Source organism: Carassius carassius, chromosome 35 (assembly GCF_963082965.1).
Source record: "Carassius carassius chromosome 35, fCarCar2.1, whole genome shotgun sequence".
Lineage (NCBI taxonomy): Eukaryota > Metazoa > Chordata > Actinopteri > Cypriniformes > Cyprinidae > Carassius > Carassius carassius.
In genome coordinates, this window is record NC_081789.1 from 26,263,873 (window position 1) to 26,290,008 (window position 26,136).

The window sequence follows — 26,136 nt, forward strand, 5'->3', positions numbered from 1 at the left end:
TGAAGAGTTCGTGGTCGTCTTTGACGTATTTTTTGTTTAATGATGCGCCAAATGTTCTCTATAGGTGAAAGATCTGGACTGCAGGCAGGCCAGGTTAGCACCCGGACTCTTCTACGACGAAGCCATGCTGTTGTTATAGCTGCAGTATGTGGTTTTGCATTGTCCTGCTGAAATAAACAAGGCCTTCCCTCAAATAGACGTTGTTTGGAGGGAAGCATATGTTGCTCTAAAACCTTTATATACCTTTCAGCATTCACAGAGCCTTCCAAAACATGCAAGCTGCCCATACCGTATGCACTTATGCACCCCCATACCATCAGAGATGCTGGCTTTTGAACTGAACGCTGATAACATGCTGGAAGGTCTCCCTCCTCTTTAGCCCGAAGGACACGGCGTCCGTGATTTCCAACAAGAATGTCAAATTTGGACTCGTCTGACCATAAAACACTATTCCACTTTGAAATAGTCCATTTTAAATGAGCCTTGGCCCACAGGACACGACGGCGCTTCTGGACCATGTTCACATATGGCTTCCTTTTTGCATGATAGAGCTTTAGTTGGCATCTGCTGATGGCACGGCGGATTGTGTTTACCGACAGTGGTTTCTGAAAGTATTCCTGGGCCCATTTAGTAATGTCATTGACACAATCATGCCGATGAGTGATGCAGTGTCGTCTGAGAGCCCGAAGACCACGGGCATCCAATAAAGGTCTCCGTCCTTGTCCCTTACGCACAGAGATTTCTCCAGTTTCTCTGAATCTTTTGATGATGTTATGCACTGTAGATGATGAGATTTGCAAAGCCTTTGCAATTTGACGTTGAGGAACATTGTTTTTAAAGTTTTCCACAATTTTTTTACGCAGTCTTTCACAGATTGGAGAGCCTCTGCCCATCTTTACTTCTGAGAGACTCTGCTTCTCTAAGACAAAGCTTTTATAGCTAATCATGTTACAGACCTGATATCAATTAACTTAATTAATCACTAGATGTTCTCCAAGCTGAATCTTTTCAAAACTGCTTGCTTTTTTAGCCATTTGTTGCCCCCGTGCCAACTTTTTTGAGACCTGTAGCAGGCACTAAATTTTAAATGAGCTAATTAAGTGGATAAAAGTGTACAATTTCTCAGTTTAAACATTTGCTACGTTATCTATGTTCTATTGTGAATAAAATATTGGCTAATGTGATTTGAAATTCCTTTAGTTTTCATTTTATTAAAATTTAAAAAACGTCCCAACTTTTCCGGAATTCGGGTTGTACTGTTATAACATTGTAACTTGTGTGAGTCATTGTAAAATCCTCAGCACTAATGCTGCAGGTAAACACATCGGTTGTGTTAATGATGGAGGCTCTGTCACTGTCACGAGACTCAAGTTGTAAGTATATCAGGATGTGTGTGTGTGTGTGTGTGTAGAATGTAATTGTTGAGTGTGTGTGATAGTGTTTGAGCAGCTGCAGTCAGAATCTGTTCAGAAGATGATGATGAAGGTCATGTTGATGAAGATTGTTGTGTGTGTCAGTGATGAAGTGTTAAACTCACAGCACTATAAACACTCTCAGAGCACTGAAGCATCTGATCAATATGCAAACACACTCACATCATTTACCTGGAGATGGCAGATTCACCATTTTTGTCATTTTTTTTATGAAGCAACAGTTTTGCTAATAATAGATTCTTATAATGTTTTGTGTTATTTTGAGCAAAACTCAAAAACAATGAGCAATTTCATTAAGACTTATACTCTTGAAAATAGTTATGATGGATTGTAATAGTTGAGAACAGCTGTGTTTAGCAGTAAATGTGAACTGAAGCTCTTGGGGTTTGAACATGGTCTCTGGAGACGGAGCTGCTCTATTCTGAGACCATCAGAATCACTAAAGCTGTCAATGCAAATCTGATTTCAGCTCAAACTCACAGTTTCACTGTTTGATCGCTTCAACGCTCTGAACGCTGACATGTCCGGAGAAATAAGGACATACTGTATGATCACCCTACTTAAAGTGATTTCAAGTGGTTCCTTAAAGTTTTAAGAATTAAATAAAGTAGGGTAGAGTGGAGGAAACGCTATAAAAATCTATAGTAATTCTGTTCTGATCATCAAATCCTTTACTTTCTCATCAAATATATTCTAACTAGTTGGATTTGGAATATATTTGGACTTTTATAAAAAATAAAATAAAATAAAAACTTAAATTAGCATCAGGTAGCTAGTTAGCCTGCCAGTTACCATCAGCTAACAACATTTTTCAAACAGGCTTTAATAATTTTGTAATTCACAATTACTGATTACGGAATGGTTAGTTCCGGTCCTTGATTCTGATTGGTTGAGCCAAGTTCAAAGCTGCTGTAAATTCCAATACAAACATACACTTTTGTTTATATCTGTGTGTTGCTCGGCAACCACGTTATTGGAACCACAACTGTTTCTGAGGAACTACATTGTTTGGTGGAAGCAGGGGCGTAGCACCAAATTTTGGGCCCTGGGTACAAACCATCTTGCTGGGCCCCCAATACCATAGTGATACCAATGGGTAAGGTATTGCATTTTTATCATAAAAACACTTAAAATGTATACAAAATAGGCCACACTCTGATTAATATATTTTTGTTTTATTGTCGAAAGTACTACTTACTGAGATGACCAAAGGTCTAGCAGGTCCAAACCTGGACTAAATCAAATATACTGTAAAGCAGTTCTGAAAATGACCATACCAAATAAGAAAAACTTTGGTCTGAAACACAAACTAAATAATGTCAGTTTTTACTAAATGCCCATTGACGGGTCTTTGCATGCGCAAATTTGCTGATCAGGTCTTTAAAGTCCAGTTTTTTGCTAGTATTTGAACAATAGTTTTCCTGTGCTTATCAGTAAGAGTTGTTGGCCATAATCCTGGGTCCTCTGACAATCCCTCTCCAGTATCCCTAAGTCTCTCATTCTCTTCTCTTTCCTCTTCAGCTCTGTCCTCCTGCTCCTGACTACCTTCATCACATTCTTCACTTTCCCTCTGATCACTTATATGAATATCAACCTCATCTTCTATTTCTGCCTCTGCTACAAGAGGAAATAAGCAAAATGGGTACATTGTTATTGTACACATTTAAACTTTAAACTGTAAACTTTAAACTGTAATTAGTAATTACACTTTAAAGTTTAAATGTGTACAATACCAATGTACTAATTTTGCTTATTTCCTCTTAACACTTAATTACTAATTACTAAGTGTTAAAAAGCTCACCTTGTATCACTGTCACACTCACATCCACCTCACTGTCACTGCTTTCACCTAGCCATGATGAGGGGCCTGCTGCTGCAGGGTCTGACTCTGAAACTGAAATATATGGCTTCAAATGGTTGCTAAAATATCATTTATTGTCACAATACCTTTTTTTTAAAAGTGTAGGCTAAGTACAAGATAATTGATGATTATTTGTCTGTTTAAAATAAATGCAGACTAGACTATAGAATCACAGGGTAAACTAACCGCCAAACTAGACATTCAGTCTTTGAATTATGTTTTAAAATAAGTCATTTTTCAATCATTAAGATGTGCATTATTATACTGAGAACAATCCTGTACTTAATGTAAGAGCGTGTGCGAGCTAATTTGCATAACAATGCGGTAAAATAGGCGCTAACGATCTGTGTTTTCGCGGGTGTTAGATTTTGACAATGGAGGGAAATATACAGTGTTTTCATGTAAACTTCTGACTCTGAGAGTGGGGAGAACTGCAGCAGAAGAGGAGACAAGCGTTTAGGCAGCTGCCTGGAGTGGCAGTGTGTTGAGCTCCGTCTGCTTCTCACTCCCTGTTATTTACGTAAGGGATAATGTATAACGTTAGATTACATTATCCTCCGCTTCGTGTCGGGGTCCTGTTCAGCCTGTCGGGGTTGTTATTCGCTATAACGACCGCCTCTCTATACATTATCCCGCTTATTACATACATATTTGTTGCTACCCACAAAATAAATAAATAATTTGCCACGGATTATTGATTTAAAAAGGAGTTTATTGATTTAAAAACGATTGTATTGCTTCCGCCAAAGAAAATAGTCCGTTCCGCGTCCATAGCAACACGCTGTTTTTCATGGCAACGGTCTGTTATACTTCGCAGCGGTCTGTTATCAAGAAATAACAGACCGCATTCTACATTGGAATTCAGCCAAGCCATGTAATAATCAGAAACATTGTTTGCTCGCTATGAAGGGTGTGATACTATAAAGTATTGGTATATTATTCATAAATGCAAACATAAATGTATGCTATTCTACCTGGAGTCGATATTTATGTTAAAACATTGTCAATGCTTGATGATGCATTTGGAGCTCACCTCTCTTTTCAAAAAAATTTGTGAGCAACTGCTTGCCCTCATTTGCCCTTCTCTCTTTATTCTGCTTCTCTTTTCGTTTTTGAGCCCCTGATTTTCCTTTCACGGCTCACTCCAGCTCCTGTCTCATCAACTGATTCAATCACCGCGGGTCCGCAGCAGAAGCACCTGACCTGCGGGTCGTACCATTTGCATTGATTCGAGAGGGGTGTGGGGCCCTGCACAGCATGAAAATGACTTTTTTATACCAAACCAGCGCCTAACTAAAAGTTTAGTTTTGCACAGGAACTTTTTTAGTTGTACATAAATGCTATACAAATGTTAGTGCATGTATATGTATGTATAGAAAACTGACTTCTAAGGGCCCCCCCCCCTGCCTCGGGCCCTGGGTACTCGGTACCCTTTACCCCCCCAGTCCGACGCCCCTGGGTGGAAGAATACTGTTTTTATTTATATCATTACACTTTATTTGCTCTGTTTTATTCTGTGAAATATGACTAAGTATATGGAATAACCGTATTATGAAAGCAATAAGCCGCATAAAGCTGTGGTTTACAGTTAATTTATAACAGCTAAGGGGGTTTCAGGCACGATAAATTCACTGTAAACCATGGCATCATGTGGCTTATTGCTTTATTATTTTCTTTTTCATTTTAAGCAAAAATGGCTTGTACTCTGATTTTGCTGTAAATGTATTAAGCAAATTGCTTTGTCAGACTGGGGGGCATTTTTCACAGCTGTGGTGCAAAATGTCCCCTTGGTACAAATGAAACTACTAACATAAAAACTCTGGAACCTTTTCATACTTGGTTTATAATTTATGTCATTGTCACTAAAACTATGATCACTTTTCTGAACCCATTTAACTTTTGTTTCAAAGAACAAAAAAAAAAAAAACATAATTAGACCAGCATGACTTGTCTTTTGTTTTGCAAATGAGTCACTGTTTTAAAATGTATGAAATTGCATGCTCTGGTGGCATCTGCTGTTTGAAATGTTGTAAATGCAACAAAAAACATTATATTAGTGATGCTATATATTAAGTGTGGTTAAAAAAAAAATCATGTGATACTGTTAAAGATAAAGTGCCTCTATAACCCCCCCCCCCCCCCCAACCACTGTTTAAAATTAAATCAACTTAAAGAAACAGTTAAAGAAGACATTAAATCTCTCAAGATCTCAGCAGTGGATGATTAAACAACTCAACAGACAGCACTACCAGCTACAGATTGATCACTGATCACTCAATTTATCATGTAATTATTGCATTAACTCAGATATCTTGACTATACATCTGATTTTTATGCAACATATTATAAATGAGGCCCAGATCTTATCTTAAAGGATGCTGGATGCAAATAAGATGCACTAAAATTTGCTCCATGAAACCACATGTGACATGATGATATGATAAAAGTTTATCTTTGTATTACTGGTAATAGATTACACGGAAACATCACCATAAAAGTGTAAGTACAAAAGTCAACTCTCAATAATACTACAGCACATTTTTTGCACGGGTTTTAAACTAAGTATTGAGAAACATTTAGACACAACACTCACTCAACGATGTTGACACTTACACAATATTCAGATAAACAGATCAGCTCTGAACATCATAAAACTACCAAAACTCACAGCAAAAATAAAAGCAAATTAGAATTCAAGAAAAAAATTGGACAGTTCAGCTGATGCCACAATGCATGCTGGGAGTTATGTACCATGCTGGGACCCAGCATGCATTGTAGCATAAAGGTTTTTGTTGATAGTCACCATTCTTGAGATTCATGTGCTCATTGTTTTTGTCTGTTAAAAGGATGCATTAGAGTCTTATTTTGTGCTTGCTTTTAAACCTTCTCTTAGTAACCTGTTGCTGAATTTAATTAACTAGCAGAACTCTAATAATGTAAAATATAAATGTATCAAAAGTGCACAACACAAATAAGCATTGATGAGACTGAAGATGAGAGCATCATTCATGATTATGTGACCATAAAGAGTTACATAAATCACCAGATGTCTCAGTCATCTGCTCACATTTCATCTTGACTTTTGCTGCTGCAAATTCATTTATAAACACACTGTTATAGCAGCCAAGAAACACAAAGAAAAAGTCAAGAGCCCAACTTAAGGAAAAGAAATACAGCTAAATCTAAACGAATTCTCAATTAGGCATACTGTTTAATAAAACATTATAAAACATTTACAAATGTTTCCACTGAGTCCAGTTATTTGCAAATGCAAGTTCCGGGAAATTTTGAGTGTTCCTATGCAAAGTGGCTCTGTGAATAGGATATTGTTAGAGATCAGTCTGTAGAGCTCAGGGTCAGATCAGGACCATTGGTGGACAGGAGACTATCGTCAGCAGAGTGAGTATTTACCTTCAGTTGATTTATCTGAAGAGTCCAGTTCGTCTGTTCATTAATGATGTTTTCATTCCTCCACAACCTCCTGACCTGAGACTGACAACCAGCGAATCAACGAAAACAGACGTGAGATGAATACACTGTGGCTGCCTCTTCTTCTGAGTAAGTTTGTAAACGGACATAGGTTTATGTGCTTCATATGTTTGTGGAAACCATATTATACTACCATTCAAAAGTTTGGGGTAAGACATTTATTTATTTTTTTTTCAAAAGAACAAAATGAATTAATACTTATATTCGGCAAGGATGGATTCAACTGATCAATAAGTGCTGTTCTTTTAAACTATAGCTTTTCATCAGAGAACCCTGAAAAAAAATAATATCAAGGTTTCCACACACACACACACAAAAATATTGTGCAGCACAACTGTTTTCAACATTGATAATAATCAGAAATGTTTCATGTGACACTGAAGGCTGGAGTAATGATGCTGAAAATTCAGTTTTGCATCACAGGATTGAATTACATTTTAATATGTAACAATAGAAATCAGCTATTTTAAATCATAATAATATTTTTGACTCTATGTTTCGATCAAATAATCTCAGCCTTGGTGACTTTCAAAAACAATAACACATTTTAATTGATCCAAACTTTGTACTGATAGTCTATGCATACTACTTTATTTGAGGGATATAAAATACTAATAGGACGCCTTTTCATGTTTCTTAAAATGTTTATAATGTTCCAAGTAAACGTATTTATTTAAAGTCCTGAGTGGACAACGGTGTAACTGTTGCTCTTTTATTACACTCCGATATCATTTCCTGGCTCACCTGAGCATAAACAATGAGCAATATGACATATATTTGCTTTTTTTTTACAGTAAGATCCATAAATTATGAACCATTAACAGTCTGCAACCCAAAATGTGCTTTGATGCAACTTTATAATGCCAGTGCACTAAGACCACATACACTTTTATTGAAAATATCTCTAGATATTTTAACATAATTTAACCCTCTGGTGCTCCTCTGTCACTTTTAACCAAAATATTTATTTTATAAGAATAATTATAAATGTTTTGATTTTATAAATGTTTTGTCAATGGAATGGTATTCCAGTTTGTGACACTTGCTATGTGACCACACACACACACACACACACACACACACACACACACACACACAAACATGATTCAAAAAGGTTAAACAGTCCTTGATTTAAACATTAGGTTAAGCAAGAGTAACCATTTCAAGTTAAAATTCATTCAAAATTCAAAATATACATTTTTTGTTTTTTTGATCATATTCACAAAACTTTCAAATCCAATGATCAAAACATTAAAACATAAACAGTAGATCAAGTCCATCAACACGTTAGCTTACTAGTTGTGCAAGATCTTCTCTGTCGCTTGTTTTTGGATCAGAGATGTTGTACTATATCTGTACTTTTAACAGCGCCCCCTATTGTATAACAGTGAAACCTCAGAAAGCCAGAAAAACTTGTTTGGTCACTTTTAAAGCTAGGCTAGTCAGCTTCTGTGCCACTAGTGTCACCTAGTGAACTAAATAATTATAAAATGCCGCATTTGCATGTCAAGATACTCAGACTCAAACATTAAGAATACTTGTAATACTAATGATGGGAGAAATTAAGCTTTTTAAAGCTTAAAATCAAGTCTTCATTATGACCAATCATAATGCTGAATCCTATGTGGGCCCCAAATCAGCCCTGGTCCATATGCACATGCATACCCTGCATAGGCTATGAGTGTGACCCCTAAATGAGGATCACCAGAACGTTAAAGAAGTATTATTTTTGAGATGTATGCAAACATTACAACTTGTTATTCAAATGATCACATTTAGGCTCCGTCATATTGGCAGAGGAGCAGTATTTTCCTCAGTTACCCAATGCCACATGGGCCGAGGCCAGACACTACTGTCAGACCTGTTTCATGGAACTGACGACCATCTCCTGCAGTAACGTCCGTCTCATTGTGAAGAACCTCTCTTTGAGCTACTGGGTTGGACTCCGCAGGAGTTACAATGACTCAATCCCATGGTCCGAATGGTCCAATGGGGAGCCTGTTACATATCAGAATTGGTACCCTGGTCATCCAGTTCCAAAAAAAGAAAAGGAACTGATTCCTATATGTTCCTCAACTACAGAAAGTCCACTGAGCACCATAATAACTACCACAACAGATACCCAAATGACCTCACTAGAAACCTCCACGGTAACTTCTGCTCCGGTAACTTCTACTCCAATAACCTCTGCTACGGTAACTTCTGCTCCGGTAACCTCTGCTCCAGAAACCTCTGCTCCGGAAACATCTGCTACGGTAACCTCTCCAAAGACTTCCACAATGTTTCAAACTGAAAAAGAAAACGATACATGTCCTATTCTGATTGACATGCTTGAATGCTTAAATAAGACATGTGATGAACTTGAAAGTATCTTGACTGGGTGTGAAAGAACAACTACTGTCACCCCTAAGACCACAACATACAACACCATCGCTGAGATCACAACATTTAGCACCACTTTTAATGCCACAACAACCAAGGGCGCAACAACCGCAGGCAGAACAACTGAAGGTGGCACAACTCCAGGCAGCACAACTGAAGGTGGCACAACCGAAGGTAGCACAACTGAAGACGGTACAACCGAAGGTAGCACAACCGAGAGAACCACCACAAGCAACTGCATCTTTGAAGCCAAGCCAGATCCTGAACAGTACATCGAAGATGCTTGTGTGGTCCTGCTCAGATTTGGCATGTGGAAGGAAGAAGACTGCAATCAAAGTCTACCCTACATCTGTTATGATGGTAAGGACTTTGTTTTAAAGCACAGCGTTGTATTGTTCGATTCATGTTGGAACTCTGACAAGCTTAAAAATAAAGGTTCTAAAAGGAGGTAGGGTTGCCTTTGACTAAAGATTTTTGTGGTCGACTAGTAGTCATTCATCTTAAGCATTAGTCGACTAATTGCACGTTTATTAATAAACCATTAAAATCATAATAATGAGACTTTAATTGCCTACACAGCCTTATAAGCGTTCAAGCACATGGTTAAAGCTTGTTACAGCACACCGGCAGAAGTAATGAGTGTGAAAGTGTGAGGGGAAAACAGTAAGGAGGCTGCATTAACATTTTAATAATTTATGATATTGCAAATTCATTCTCTGACAGCAGGTGGCGCTTATGGAACAGCAGCATTCTAGCATTTTCTCTGTTACCACTTTAAACAAAGCAGCGCTGCACTTATAAACACTACTTTAATATGTATTAAACATTGTGATATGACTATTGCATTAAACCATTACAGAATATCGATTTGTAGTTCTATATATTGGGCAGCCCTGATTAAGATACTATTCATTCATTCATGAGAGTGGAGTAACATACCTTAAGTGGTTCCTCTATGATTACAAGCCAATTAACCACCTTTAGTGCCATTTTGCACCTTTTTATTATTTTTTATTAGTAACTTTACTAGTCAATTAATCGTAACTGTTTATGAAAGGTTCTTTAGGGAACCCAGAATGGTTCTTTATGGAATTTTTTTTTTTAAGATTTTAAGACTTCTTTAAAGTAGAAAAGGGTTTCTCTAGTTTATCAAAATGTTTTTAACACTAAAACAAAAATGGTTCCTTTAGGAACTGTTGACTGAAGGGATCTTTGGGGAACCCAAAATCAAACCTCCTGTTTTAAGCTTTCCTAGAGTGTAATCAACTTGTAAGTTTCTGTCGATGTACACTATTGTATCTATCTGTCCATAGAGCGCTTTTTTGGCCAGATATATTATTCCGATGTGAATACCAGTGCAGTCAACGTGAGCTGGTCTGAGGGACCCGGTGCTGAGAACATCAGTCACTACAGAGTGGAGATCACTGAAGTCAATAACCGGACATATGACCAGACATATAACGATACATTTAACCAGACTGACCTGTTTCAAATCATATCGAATCTGACTGCAGGAACTCTGTACAGAGTTCAGGTGTTTCCTGTGAAATGTGGCAGGGATCTCAATCCACAGAATATCTCCTTCTACACCCGTGAGTAGACTCGGACTTGTTTTCATTATGCGCAACATGGTTTCAACACGAATTATGAGCAAAATTACCCATGTCGTCCCTTTTTTAGAGCCCTCTGATGTGCAAGATCTGACAATAGTCAGTATGACAAACGTTATCGCCAACCTCAAGTGGAGGAAACCAGAAGGGAAGCGTGACTTCTACTCAGTACATGTCGAATGCAAGTCAAATAAATCTATTCTTCACCCAGACGAAAAGTGTCTAAGTGAAGTGTGCACTATCAATAATCTTGTTCCAGGTTATGAATATGAGCTCACAGTTAAAGCTGTTGTGAATGAGACTTTTGGAGGTGTACCAAGCAGCGCTTCTGATTACACCAGTAAGTGCAGAAAGTTGATTGTAAAAAATCATGCTTGATTGTGTTCATCCACCCAAACTGTATGTTTCCATCCAAAGCTGCATATTCAACATCGTTTCTGATTTTTATTTGTATTTGATTTTAGTATAGTTTTATTGATAAATGAGCTTATATATAATTATTATTTAGTAATTTATTTAGTAAATATTTAGTAATTTTGTTTTGTACTTTGCCATTTTATTCGTTTTTTTTTTCTTTTTTAGGTTTAATTTATCTGGTGCTTTATTTGCACCATTTTTATAACATAAACAAAGACAAATATAATATAAAAAATTTGCTAATAAAGCACCATTTTTACCATTTTACATTTTTAAATTTGAAATATTTCGGAAAACAATTGTAAAAAAAATCACCATCTGTTCAAGACAGTGTTTCCCTTTCGAGAGTACTCTCGTACTGCGTAAGCTAGCTTACGCTATGGGAAAAGGTCCCCTTTTCTCGAGAATATGAAGCCAAAAATTATCCTTAATTTTTAAATAATGTAAAACGCAGTGCTGCAGCACAGCAGACCTAAGCGAAGCGGCTCACGCGCTTATTGGCTGTGCTGTGGCAACTGCAGCAACCTATGGTGAGGCGGCGGAAAGGAACGAACCAATGGGGGCGCTTCGCGCCCATTGGACGTCAGAGCGCGCCAAAATAGGCGTGGCTGGAACTATATAAGCCAACCTCTTCGCCATAGGGATCAGATTTCATCTCCTTCAGCGATCTCACCTGCACTTCGCTGTCTTCTCCGGAGAAGCCTCTACACGCCGTCGAAAAGCCTCTCAGCGGGATAGCACTGCAACGCAGATCTGAGGACGTCGGCTCGTGCTTCATCTCGACGCTGCCTTCAGCACTCGCTTCCTGCTGCGCCATCCGGCGTGACTATATCCTTTATAAAGCTAGTGTGTTTGCCGCTGCATCACACTTTTTTCTCCAAAATTCGAGGCGTTGTTTCAAATGCCTCGGGCCTGCGCTTCCTGCCGAGGCCCTCTGCCCAGCGAGGACCGCCACATCCTCTGTGTCTCCTGCCTGGGCCGCGAGCATGCTGAGAACGCACTCTCCAAGGGCGGCTGCCCTGAGTGCGACAACATGGCTATATCGATTAGCTCAAACCAGCCACGATGCTCCACCTGCTCCGCCTCTTCTCTCTCAAGTGCCGTGTAAGAAACGCCGCGATCAGAGAATGCCTGAGCACACTGCTACACGCGAGCTCACGCCGGAACACTCCCCGCGTGCCTCGCCCGCTCTCTCTCCTTCGCCTGTCCTCTTCGTGGACGAGTAGCGCCAGTCTCTGCTCACCAGCGCCCCCTTCTCCTTCGGAGCGCCTGAGGCGGAAGAGGACAGACACGACAGCCTTTCTCTCAACGCGTCCAGTAGTGAGGAATGGTCGGGCTCCATTGCGGACCCCCCCCCCCCCTCTACAGCCCCCAGCTGCACCGGACAACGCGCTGATATCGACGCGGAGCTTACTCGCGTGCTTACAAGGGCTGTCAGGGACCTTCAGCTTGACTGGTCTCCTCCAGACAAGCCCGCTAAAAGCAGGCTGGACGAATGATTCTTGCAGGGGCGCCCTTCGGCCCCTCCGCAAAGAAACGCCCCCTTCTTCCCGGAAGTTCACGATGAACTCACGAAGTCGTGGAAAGCCCCATTCTCCGCACGCTTGAAAACTTCTGTCTCGTCAGTGCTCTCCTCTGTCGACGGCTCCCGAGACCATGGTTACGAGAGCCTCCCCCCTCTCGAGGAGGCAATTGCTGCACACCTCTGCCCGCCCTCAGCCGCAGGATGGCGGTCGAAGCCTGTGCATCCATCCAAACCGTGCCGCACCACCTCAGCTCTCGCTGGCCGAGCATACACCTCCGCTGGTCAAGCTGCTTCGGCTCTACACACCATGGCTGTGCTGCAGGTTTTTCAGGCCAGACTTCTCCGTAACCTGGACGAGTCTGCCCCAGATACCTATGATTTAAAGATCTCCGCAGCGCTACTGATCTAGCCCTGCGTGCGACAAAGACCACAGCACAAGCGATCGGCCGAAGCATGGCAAGCCTCGCTGTTTTAGAGCGACACCTCTGGCTCACGCTCACGGAAATGAAAGACGCCGACAAATCCGCCTTTCTTGACTCTCCTATCTCGCCTTCCGGCCTCTTTGGCCAGTCGGTTAAGGGTTTCGCTGAACGCTTCACTGAGGCTCAGAAGACGTCACAAGCAATGAGACACTTCCTGCCGAAACGCTCTAGCTCTGCTGCGGGACGCCGTAGAAATGCGCCGCCCCCTCAGACCTCGAAGCCATCGCAGCCAGACTTACAGTCTCGCCCAGCGACCAAAACCCAGCACCGCTCTCGCTCTACGAGCCGCAAACCGCCAGAGAGACGGGGACCTCGGCCCAGGATTGTGCTGAACCCCGAGCCTCCGAAGCCCTCCTGACCATCGTGCTGAAATGACCGTGGTTAAGTCCCGCTGCGGCCGGACCACCACACAAGAAACCTCACATACTTCCTCCAATCCCCTCACTAAAGGCGGTTGGAGATGTCTATACTGCAGTAAACGAGCCTGTTACAATGCACGCACGCCTGCACACAAACGCTGTTTTCACGGCGACCTCAATAAAGCACAAAAAGAGCTTTTTCTATGTGGCAGTGTGCCCACTACACAGTACGCACCCCCACATGTATACACACTCCCCCAAGTGTCACAAAAACACACTCGGGTCCCCTTTCATGCCCACCTTCCCGCTCGCGCTGGAGGTGCTCTAAATGTAGCGCGCGTGCCCACTTCTCAGTGCGCAACCCTACAAATAAGCGCTGTCACCACAGTGTCCCAAGCACAGCATACTCGAGCTACTGGTCCCCTCATAACAGGCGGCCAGTGCCCGAAGCACATTCAACCCATAGCCGCACGAGCCGCTGCATGGCAGGCCATCCCAGGCATATCAAATTGGGTTTTGAATATAATAAAACGAGGTTACTCGCTCCAGTTCGCTCGCAGACCGCCGCGCTTTCGCGCCGTGGTCGAAACGAAAGTGAAAAGCGAAATGACACACGTCCTTCGCGCCGAACTGATAAACCTTCTTGCAAAAGGGGCGATAGAAACTGTCCCCCCTGCGCAGCGCGAGTCAGGCTTTTACAGCCGCTACTTCCTCGTACCAAAAAAGGATGGCGGTCTCAGACCCATCCTAGATCTCAGACGTTTGAACAAAGCGCTTATGGCGCGATCGTTCAAAATGTTAACTACCAAACAAATACTCGCGCAAATTCGCCCGAGGGATTGGTTTTTCTCAGTGGATCTGAAAGACGCTTACTTTCACATTCAAATAGCACCTCATCACAGGCCATTCTTGAGATTCGCCTTCGAGGGGCAGACTTATCAGTACATGGTTCTTCCATTCGGCCTCTCCGTAGCGCCCCGTACGTTTACACGGTGCATGGATGCCGCTCTCGCACCCCTGAGAATGCGGGGAGTGCGAGTATTGAACTACCTCGACGACTGGCTAGTTTTAGCCCATTCCGAGGAACTACTGACGACACACAGATCCTGGATCCTCAGCCATTTAGAATGCCTGGGTCTCACAATCAACACTGTAAAGAGCGCTCTGTCTCCCAGCCAGAGGATTTCCTTTTTGGGGATAGACATAGACTCTGTGACGTGTACAGCGCGTCTGACGTCACAGCGCGCTCTCACTATGCAGCATCTAGCCGTGTCGTTCAAAGCCGGGTCTCTTTACCCGCTCAAACGATTTCAAGAAATGCTAGGTCTGATGGCATCAGCCTCTGCGGTTCTCAAACTGGGCCTGCTGCGCATGCGCCCACTACAACGCTGGCTGAGAGACCGTGTTCCAGCGCGCGCCTGGATTTCCGGCCGCGCGCGCATCAAGGTGACCCATGGCTGCATCACAGCTCTGGCCCCTTGGAAAATAGCCAACTGGTATCAGTTAGGCGTAAGCACGGGCGCTGTCTCGAAATGGAAAGTAGTCTCGACAGATGCATCCAACCTCGGTTGGGGCGCCCTGTACGAGGGCAGGTCTGCCTCCGGCCTCTGGTCGAGCCCGGAGCGACTGTTACACATAAACTGTCTGGAGATGATAGAGGTCGAACTATCCCTGAAAGCTTTCCTCCCATTTTTAAAGGGCCACCATGTTCTGGTCAGATCAGACAGCATGTCAGTGGTGGCCTACATAAATCGCCAGGGTGGTGTCAGGTCAAAAACCTTGCACACCCTGACCGAACGTCTTCTGACATGGGCACATTACAATCTGCGCTCGCTAAAGGCAGCGCATGTACCTGGCATCCTGAACCGGGGCCCGGACATGCTTTCCAGGGCGAATGTTCCCCCTGGGGAGTGGTCTCTTCACCCACAAACGGTTCAGTTGATGTGGAGCATCTTCGGCAGGGCAGAGGTCGACCTCTTCGCCTCAGAAGACAACGCTCATTGCCCAATATATTTTTCAAAGAGCAGGGACGCGCTGGCCCTCGATTGGCCCAGACGCCCGCTTTATGCCTTCCCACCGGTCGCGATGCTACCGCAGGTCATCGATCGGGTCAGGAAGAGCAGATGTGCTATGCTGCTAGTAGCCCCACTCTGGACGACCCAACCTTGGTTCTCCGAGCTGATGCAGCTGTCCAGTACAGCCCCATGGCCAATACCGCTGCGGAAAGATCTCCTCACGCAGCTGAAGGGCGCGCTCTGGCATCCCCACCCCGAACTTTGGGCCCTTCATGTATGGCCCCTCAACGGGTACCCGGGAACCTCCCTGAGGGAGTGTTAAAGACCATTACGGAAGCCAGAGCGCCCTCAACCAGGCGCCTTTACGCGCAGAAATGGTCAGTGTTCTCCACCTGGTGCGGGACACGGAACCTAGACCCTCACTTATGTGACGTGACGGAGATACTCTCCTTCCTACAGGAGCGTTTAGATGCGGGCAGATCCCCGTCTACGCTCAAAGTGTATGTGGCGGCCATTGCAGCTTCTCATGCTCCGGTGGCCGGCCTATCACTGGGAAAAAACGAACTGGTCATTCGTTTCCTTAAGGGAGCTCGTCGGATGAACCCTCCCCGACCCCCTTCAATCCCTTCCTGGGACCTGTCTACGGTCCTAGAGGCCTTAAAGGGCCCCCCTTTTGAACCGCTTCAGTCTGTCGATATGAAGCTTCTTTCGTTCAAAACCGCTTTTCTACTGGCTCTGGCCTCAGTCAAGCGAGTGGGGGATTTACATGCGCTATCTGTAAGCGCTGACTGTCTCGAGTTTGGGCCTAATGACTCCAGAGTCATTCTCAGACCAAGACACGGCTATGTCCCCAAGGTGCTCTCAACACCGTTCAGAGCACAGGTCATCTCGCTGTCAGCCCTTTCCTCGCAAAGCGACGAAAGCAACGCGAGCTTCATCTGGCCTGCAGGGCAGGGACTTGCAGATTATAGAATCTAATAAATGTGGACGGAGAGGCCCAGCCTGCCGCCGCACAGATATCATCCAGTGGTATCCCGCAGGACCACGCCCATGACGAGGCCATACCTCGGGTGGAATGGGCTCTGATGCCAAACGGGCAGTGAAGGCCCTTAGATTTGTAAGCCAGCGAGATAGTGTCTACTATCCATCGCGATAGGCTCTGCTTCGTGGTGGCGAGACCTCGGGTGCGCCCACCAAAGCATATGAAGAGCTGGTCCGACCTCCTGAATGAGGCGGAGCGCGCAATATAAAGCTCACTAAGGTTGGCTGTTGGGACTGGGATTTCTCCTGCTATAAAGCCCCGGGCTCTCGCCTCGGGCTGTGACAGGTCGAAGTTCCCGAGCACGCACGGCGTTTTACATTGTGTTACTAACGTAACCGAGTACGTTCCCTGAGATGAGGGAACGAGTACTGCGTAACCTGCCGTGCTATGTGCTCGGACCGGGTGATCGCTTCAGTCGATTTAAAACCTGATCCCTATGGCGAAGCGGTGGCTTATATAGTTCCAGCCACGCCTATTTTGGCGCGCTCTGACGTCCAATGGGCGCGAAGCGCCCCCATTGGTTCGTTCCTTTCCGCCGCCTCACCATAGGTTGCTGCAGTTGCCACAGCACAGCCAATAAGCGCGCGAGCCGCTTCGCTTAGGTCTGCTGTGCTGCAGCACTGCGTTTTACATTATTTAAAAATTAAGGATAATTTTTGGCTTCATATTCTCGAGAAAAGGGGACCTTTTCCCATAGCGTAAGCTAGCTTACGCAGTACTCGTTCCCTCATCTCAGGGAACCGAGGTTACGTTAGTAACCGAGTAAGTTTTTAATCATTTATTACAGTTGTGTTAATATTTTGAATAAGCTTTCATTTTTATATTTTTCATTTTTAATGGCATTCAGAATGACATTTTTTGTTTAACTTTGCTGTGTCATATTGTCGTTCTATTCATTTTTTTAAATTGTTTAAATTTATTTTATTTCAGTTTTAGGTAGTTTATTATTTATTTTAATTAATCAATAATTTTAGCGCTTCATCTTAAACTATTTTTTTTTTGTTGTTGTTTGTTTTCATTTTACTGCCAAGGCAAAATTTTCATTTTCATTTAGTTTAAGTTTTTCAACTGATATTTTTATTTTGTTTTGGTTAGTTTTAGTTTTTATTTATTTCCAGTTAATAGCTTTACTGCTTTAACTTTAAAATAATTTTACATTTATTCTTTGTTAATCGCCAAGACAAAATTTGAATGTTAATATAGTTTATTTTAGCTTTATTTTTAATAAACAAAAATTTGTATGAATTTTCATTTCCGTTTTAACTTTCGTTAACAATAATAACTAAGTTCACGAGAATAAAATTGTTGCAAAACATGTATTTTGAATAAAAATGCAAGTTGCTGCATTAGCGGACGCCTCTTTTTGACTTAAATTAATACACTGATCAACATCTGACATGCTGTGTGATGCAACTGGATGCAGCTGCAAATTAGATTATATTCTCTGTTGCACATCGAGCGATTTATTTAGTACATTTTTCATTGTAACTTGCAATTTATGCACAACTTGGCGATTCCATTTAGCGTGTGATGACATCAAATTCAGGTGGATGGAAACATAGCTACACAATTCTCAAAGTAACAAGCATTCCTGTGGCCACAGCTTTTAAAAGAAGCTAATTTTCATAGACTAACTGCTTTTGTTGGTATTTATTTTTCAGAACCTTCGATTGTCACAAACCTAAAACAAACAAGTAACCACAGCACAGTCATAATGGCCTCTTGGTCTCCACCCGAAGGAGGACATTCAGGATACCGGTTTTGTCTTAAAAATGTCAGTTACAACCACATGTGTACTTACTGTAACATCATAACAAGTGACAGCAGTGCGACAAGCAGCAGCTTTACAAAAAATGACGTTACAAACTCCGACATTACCACAAGCAGCAGCAGTACGTTGACCAGCTTTACCACAAGCAGCAGCATTACGACAAGCAGTAACAGTATAATAAGCTTTAATATTATAGACTGCAAAACAGTGAATGCAACAACAAATGCAATATGGGAGCCTGATGAACCAGACGGCAGCAGGTTTTGTCTGTGTGTCGCAGCACTAACAAAAAATGACACCTTGTCAGGAGAAACGGTTTCAATCCCAGTATACACACGTGAGTGTCATGCTCAGTTATTATTACATTACATCCCTAAGTAAAGGCATTTTATGTATCATGCATATTCATTCTAACTGATCATTTCCATGACTAAGCTGTGAGCTTAGCACATTAGATGAAGCTGAATGTGCGTTGACAGTCAAACAATTTATAGAAAATTGTTTTGGCCACAGAATAAAAAATAGAAAAGGTAAATGCAAGGTCACATTTCAGAACCCGGAATTGCAAGCCTATGTCTGAGACTTTATAACCCATAGTTGTGACTTTATATCTCACAAATCTGACCTTTTTAATACTGTTAGTTTATATCTCACTATTAAGATTTTGTCTCACAATTGCAATTTAATAACTTGCACTTCTGCGAAAATGTCTAAATAGTGAAACATAAACTTGAGATGAAGAGACAAAAATATTTTTTTTTTAAGCCTGCATTCAACATTGTTGTAGCATTTCCAAATATATGACAAACTGCATGCTCTTCTCTTCTCTTCTCTTCCCTTCTCTTCTCTTCTCTTCTCTTCTCTTCTCTTCTCTTCTCTTAGTCCCAGAAACTGTGCACCTGAAGTTGAATGCCAATTCCAACCAAATTAATGCCAGCTGGGAATCTGATGTGAAGAATGAATATTTCAGTGTGTCGATTACAACAGATGCATACCCATACAATCCCCAGCCAGTAATTGTTAAAGTGTCGAGTCACACTTTTAATGGTCTAAAGGCAGGAGTGAATTACACCATTACAGTTTACACTTACAATGGTAAGATGCGTAGTAATCCTGCTACAGAGTCAAAATACACTGGTGAGTAACTATTATATTGCAATCATTATTTTTCAGATAATTTGTCCAGTAGCTTAAATTACTGTCTTTGTCAGCTTTTCAAGTTCAGCTGTATAACATCTCGCTAATCAATTCACAGAGCCTACGAAGCCTGAATGGGTAAATGCCACTACCAGCAACACTACCATAGATTTACACTGGGGAGCTCCAGTTGCATCACAGGGTGCAATGATTAATTATAATGTGACATGTTACACAGCTTTTTGGAAGAAATCGTATACAAATACAACAACTGATACAAGAATCCGCTATACTGATTTGAAACCAGGAACAAGATATCAATGTAATGTCAGTGTCCTGGCTGGAAATTCACCTACTGTTCCAGTCACTTATTATGCAAAAACAGGTAAAGATACTGAATTTAGTTTCTTGATGAAGCAAACATTTGGCTTTGTTTTTTTATTTGTACTGCGCTTCATGATTATGCTATTCATTTCAACATTATTAAATTGGTGTTTAAAAGAGTCTTTGTTTATTTTCAGTGCCTGAGAAGAGGACGCTGGTGCTCACAATGTTGTGTTCCTCTAAAACGGTGCTTCTTTGTGCCAAAAATAACACTCAGGAACAACTGTTTAAAAATGTGAGGAAATGTACATAACGCAGCTTGCCATTTTACAGTTACAGAATTATTACCGAATAAATGCACATGAGAAATAAAGATGGTGGTTAAAGAAATACAATTATACATGTTTAAACAGTTGCTGTAGACATAGATTGATATGATATGGTATACTGATTACAAAAACTTGTTCTACAATAGTTCATTTTATTTAGACCCTTAAATGAAGTTAAATGAAAAGTTAAATAAAGTAAACAAAAATTTCTGTTCTGCCTTTCAGCTGACAGACAAAATTAATGAAACATTTGGAAACATGGTCCACTGGAATCTGAGATGGGCAAAAATAAATTAGGTTTGTAAAAACAGCTGAATCTCCAGCCAGTCACATTTGTTGTCATTAATATATATATATATATATATATATTTTTTCTTCTTCTTTTTTTTCAAATCAGCATGATTTATATTTAACTCTGACTCTGATTTCACAGACACAACATCCTTTGAATCCCTATGACGTGGCCTTCTGTAACGAAGGAAAAACTACATATTACAATGCATTGTGAATTCTGATTTTGTTTTCTTACATTTAAATGAAAACATTTATGCTAAGGGTGAGGGGATAGAATATACAGTTTAAAAATCATTACTATATAAAGTGCATTGGTTTAAGGGGTTGTTAAGTGCTTGTTTTTAGCTTTTTTAAACATTTGGCCTTTGATTCTCATTCATTTTTGGAACTCTATTGTCTTTTTTTCTTGTTACATATTTTCTTTAAATAGAGTGGAGTAATGAGATTTGCTATAATTAAGACAGACTCAATCTTCAAAAGTGTAACTTGAATACCTTTATCTTAAAGATGTTTGCTATAGCTTCATGTAAATTCCAATTTAAATTTTTCATGATGGATAATGAAACTAGTTTAAAGTTGAGTTGGGTTTGTTTGCTTTATTTCAATACTTTATGCAAGTTCTCAGAATAACATAAGCTCGGGCTAAGAAAAAAAAAAGGTTCCTTTCAGAGCTGTTGCTTAAAGGTTAAGATACACCTTAAGAGTTTCTAAAAACATTAAAATATATTTATTGTTTTTTTAAATATATATCCAAAAATAAACAAAAAATATATTTTTCATTATTTTCCGTCTGATTAAAAATAATAATAATAATTAAAAAAACAGTTTTACAAATTATCGTTTTTAATCATTTTGTTTTCATCAATCAACGTTGTCTTGAAATGTTTCCAAACGTTGATATGTCCAGTTTTCTTGTCAGGATTAGATTTAAAGGTTGCAAAATCGTTTCTTTCAACATTCTACTAACTTTGTATGCCCCCAAAGCAACATAAGCCTATTTGAACATTTATTTAAAAAATTAGTAGAATGTTAAAAGTCAGTTGTTGGTTTTTTTTGTTGTTGTTGTTTTTTTTTGTGATTATATCATTATTTAAAGATTACAAAAACATATCTTAGTTCTTTCAAGTACAAATAACATAAGCAAATTAAAATAATGTTTCTCTAAACAATATGAGAAAATTCCATAATTATTACTTTAAGAATATTTTTCCTAACATTTATATAAAATTTATTATATAACATTATTTGTAAATGTTCCCTGTTAACTTTGGCTAACATTCTGGCAAGCTTCTCTTAAATACTTAATATTTAATCAACAATTTCTATGGACCAATTATAGAGTAGAAATTCACTAAAATATTAGAAAACATCTGCATGGTCCTTGGAACTGGAGAACTATTGCTTTTATTAAGCATGTGCACATTGGTTAAAATTTAACAAATATTACAAGAAACATTTGCAAATGCCTCCTGAAATTTTGAAATGTAATGACTTAAGAATAAGAATGGCTATTTTGATTACTGTCAAAATCATTCAAAAGCAGCATTATATAATGACAAATATCTAGTATTTCCAGAAGAAAACAGTATGAAATTAATTTGCATGTCTGCAAATATTGCAAGTATAAAACAATGTGCATTATTGCAATGTTGCCACCTCTTTAGAGCATGTAAACGACTTCTATAAAAATGATATGTTCTTCCACCCTTTAAAGGTGCCATGTGTAAAAATTGAGGTAAAAATATCCAAAAAAATTACCTACATGCTTCAAAAGAATGAGAAGAAATAAGGGCGATGATGTCATTAAAAAAATGTCAAGTTATAGTGCTGCAGAGATATCAACCTTAATTAGCATTAGCATTACTAGCCACGGCCCGACCGGTGTCGTAATACCAGTTTCGGCCATGGGAGGTGGTATGCGGGCAACATAACCGCCAGCCAACCTGCAATACACGAATAACTCGCACGGCTTGTGGGCATACTTGAACCTGATGTCAATCATGTGGAAAGTACAGCCCACTACATTTCAGTTCAGGGAAGAGAGCGGAAGGATGGCTGAAGCCCTTGGCAAGAGACCCCTACCACCCGCTACAGGGAAACAACCGCGCTCGGAATCACAAATCAAATCCGATAAGAAAAGGAGCCGAGCCAGAGTAAACATCGGCACTGCTTTCCATCGCTGGAGACAACTGATGGACTTGAAAGAAATGAGGTTCGACTCCGAACTTGCAACATTTCTTTTGGATTGGTAAGTTAGATGCTGTTAGTATTTCGCTAGAAGTTTGTTTTATATGTTTGCGTATTTATTTCGGGAAGTTATAACATAGAAATGTATCGAAGGCTGTTCGATAAACGTGCTAATGTCAGCGATGGCTAACCATAGCTGCGTTTGTTACTATAGTAGAGATGATCGGTTCACGTATGCTAGGGATCTGCCGTGTAACATTTACAAGTGCCAAAACGGTATTGTTTGATTTGCTTAATAAAATTGACAGAATCTGATATTTTTTTATATCATAACTAACTTGCTCTGTCTAGTCTGTTGGTCTCCGTGTCCTCTTTGCTTCGTGGTTTTTCTGTGTGTGAGAAAATTGATATGTGGCGTGAAAGCGTGTGAAAAGAGTCAATTGCGTGTGTCTCACGGTGAATGCTTGAGAGTTGGCAGCTCTGGTTACGTTGGTTGGCGCTAGCTTGGTCAACATCAGCTGTCTGATGTTGACAGAATGCTGTCTGTCAAATTAATTTAATTCAAATAATGTGTATATACAACTCAATATGTAATATGAACAAAACGAATATGTACATATTCACTGGTAAAGGTGACGGGGAGTAGCTTGAAGATGTCATGTTTCAAAATCACTTGACATCACCCTCTGGAGGCAAAACGTCCTCTTAGGCTTCGGCTATGCTCTAGGGTTGTTGTGAAGGTAGGGGCGGAGCATAGAGACTATGCCGTTACTCGTTTGTTACTCTAGAGTAGACCAATTCACTTTATTGAGGCATACTGCCCCCATCTGGTATGGAATGTGGAGTATGACTTGATTTTTTTGCCAGACATTACAGATGGCACCTTTAAAACCACCAAAGTCGACTTCAAACAAAGTACAGCACAAAAAGCAGAAACCAAACAAGATTTAGCAGGGAATTAAATGTCAGTGGCACTAAATGTGGACATATATGACCATAACAGACCCAAACAGGCTTTTTTTCCTGCTGAATCTCATTTTTAATCAGTCTCCATCACACACACACACACACACACACACATGTGCACATGCTACCCAGCAGGAACAGTATACAGTACATATTCACAAACACAGAGAACAAGCGCAGTCTTACATTGAAACATTTCCAGATGTAACGTTTTTTTTTCCACAGGTTCAAGTTTGCAGATTAATTATCAGTTTTGTTCAGAAACAGGAAAGTTTAAGCTCCCAGTAGTCATCATTTGACTCCAGTGTGTTCATGTTTAATCAGGACCAAACGTCCCTCTCATATCTGCATCTCTCAACAGACTCACAGAAGTTTGAGTCTCGGATAGAAACAGATTAATATCGCTGTCAGGGACCTAACAACAACATATCTATTTTAAATGTTTTAAAATAATACAAATCAAGCCTTATTAATATTACAGCATTGGTGTCTCACATTATAGAAGAATCATCTCTGGAGGTCTGAGTGACAATTTGTGGAGGGCCATTTCATTTACATGATATTTTTTTAAAGTTGGGAAAAATGTCAAACATATGACATAAAAAGTTAAATTATAATTCAAAATTATGACATAATTCAAAATTGTCAAATTATGAGAAAAGAAAATCATACTAATTTAACGTGTAGACATACTAATTTAAAGTCAAAATAATGAGATAAGTCATTATTATGACAAAAAGCCAAAATGAGAAGTCTATGACAAAAAATTCTGAATTGATATTAACTCTAAAGTATGAGATTCGAATTTACGGTAGTAAACTTTACTAAGTGTAAAGTATGACAAATAGACAGTCATCACAGTTAAAATTATGAGACAAAACGTCCTAATTATGAACAAAAATGACATAAGTCTAATGTATGAGATAATCATAGTTATGACAAAAAAGTTTAAATTATGATATCATCAAATTGACATAATTCAAAATTATGAAATACTAATTATAAGGTATGACATAAATGGACAGCGTTACGACAAAATGTCAAAACATTAGATAAAAAAGGATAAAAACATTGAAATTGTGATAATTAAAGACTTTTTAATGTCATAATTTTGACATTATCTCATAATTGGGCTCTGTAATAATTTTGACTTTATAATAAAAATAATGACCTATTATCCCACAAGTATCGAATTTTTGAGCTTAATTTGATGTCAATTTTGACTTCAGAATTATTATCAGATTTTTATAGCTCATAATTTTAAGCATGCTTTTTTCTTTTCATGGCAGAACTAGGCTTCCATACAGTGTACCCTGTACTATGTTAATTTCATGTCATAATTGCCATAATAACGAAATGACATCCCTTTAGAGCTTTTAACCTCCTCGGACTTATGTGTATGGTGACACTCATAATGCTAACATGAATCCATGTGGCTTTATCACTACATTAATTTACCTTCTGCAAAATATTAAACAACAACAACAAAAGCCTGAAACCATATGCAGTTTAAAGCTAGTTTGAGTTTTGGCTTGTTAATATAAATGTAAAAGATCTGCCTCCTCAAATTAATTACATTCCATCATGATCGAGTATGTAATTGCTCACTCAAAATGTTTAGTTTATGCCTCTTGTTAGCAGAAATATTAAATCTAGTAGCCTTATTAACATGCTTCTGAGAGAGAACAATGCTAAATATTCTGTAGTCCAACAGAGATGATTTTTCCTTGAAGATTATCTTGACCAAGTGTTGGTTGGCGTCACATTTGTGAGGGAAGCCAGGGCAGGTTTAGTTTGGGACTTTTAAACTGTGACTCTATATCACACTTCCTGTAGAAATGCACAAGCAAAGGCCTCTATTTCCTGTCTCACAGTACACACACTTCCTGATTTGATATGAAACACTAAGAAATAAATACCATTTATAAACTACACAGAGCATGTTTCCAGTAATGTACAGCAGGTGTTTCTCCAAGCAGCATAAAATACACATAAAACACAGCCACATGATAGGACTCTCCAGTCTTTCATCACGAGGCTGATATAAAGCCGTCGTGACACAGTGAGAAGTTGCACAGTGATGGACGACCGTCAACACACCGGTCTTCAGTGCATGCATACAGCGAACAGATCCAAGTCGACATATAAAACACTGCTATTGAGATTAGCAAAACATATAGACTCAAAAATCTCATTTTAAAATGTTTTCTATACGTTAATCGTCATTTTCTACTCTTGATAACTGGAGTCTCCAGCCACACACACTGCAAAGTTTCAGTAGTGACAACTGCATTTAAATTTGAATTATGTCTCCTAAACTAGATATATACCAATACATCTTCAGACTGAAACATTTCTAGCACCCTTAGCGTGTCTGAAGCATTTTGGTTTATATTTTTCAGTCTTAAAAATGCATTTACTAGCCCTCAAAGAAGTGCAAAGTTCTTCTGCAACAGTCTCGAGCAGCGGTTCTCAACTTATTGTTTTGCAATTGGAAATTCGAAGGGGAAATA

At 40.1% G+C, this 26,136-nt stretch overlaps 1 protein-coding gene and 1 long non-coding RNA gene across 2 annotated transcripts; one reads left to right on the forward strand and one right to left on the reverse strand.

Moving 5' to 3' along the window:
• The first annotated feature begins 6,644 nt into the window (after positions 1–6,644).
• LOC132115831 (receptor-type tyrosine-protein phosphatase eta-like) lies at positions 6,645–19,531 on the forward strand. The gene is made up of 7 exons (XM_059524212.1): positions 6,645–6,693; positions 6,786–6,852; positions 8,563–9,525; positions 10,479–10,757; positions 10,846–11,115; positions 18,277–18,723; positions 19,269–19,531. Exons 2-7 carry the CDS (start codon positions 6,822–6,824, stop codon positions 19,529–19,531), a joined length of 2,253 nt encoding a protein of 750 aa, XP_059380195.1. The 5' UTR covers positions 6,645–6,693; positions 6,786–6,821.
• A 2,324-nt stretch (positions 19,532–21,855) lies between these two features.
• Positions 21,856–23,943, reverse strand: LOC132115786 (uncharacterized). The gene is made up of 2 exons (XR_009425567.1): positions 23,541–23,943; positions 21,856–22,176 (listed from the first exon to the last, which is right to left on the reverse strand). It is a non-coding gene; the product is annotated as an uncharacterized LOC132115786 (long non-coding RNA).
• Positions 23,944–26,136: the final 2,193 nt, after the last annotated feature.

Excerpts from the sequence above, each read along its gene's own strand:
- LOC132115831 (XM_059524212.1), top strand. The coding sequence starts at position 6,822 with ATGAATACACTGTGGCTGCCTCTTCTTCTGA. Across the intron at positions 9,526-10,478 it reads ACCCTACATCTGTTATGATG|AGCGCTTTTTTGGCCAGATA; the intron begins GTAAGGACTTTG and ends ATCTGTCCATAG. Across the intron at positions 11,116-18,276 it reads CAGCGCTTCTGATTACACCA|AACCTTCGATTGTCACAAAC; the intron begins GTAAGTGCAGAA and ends TTTATTTTTCAG.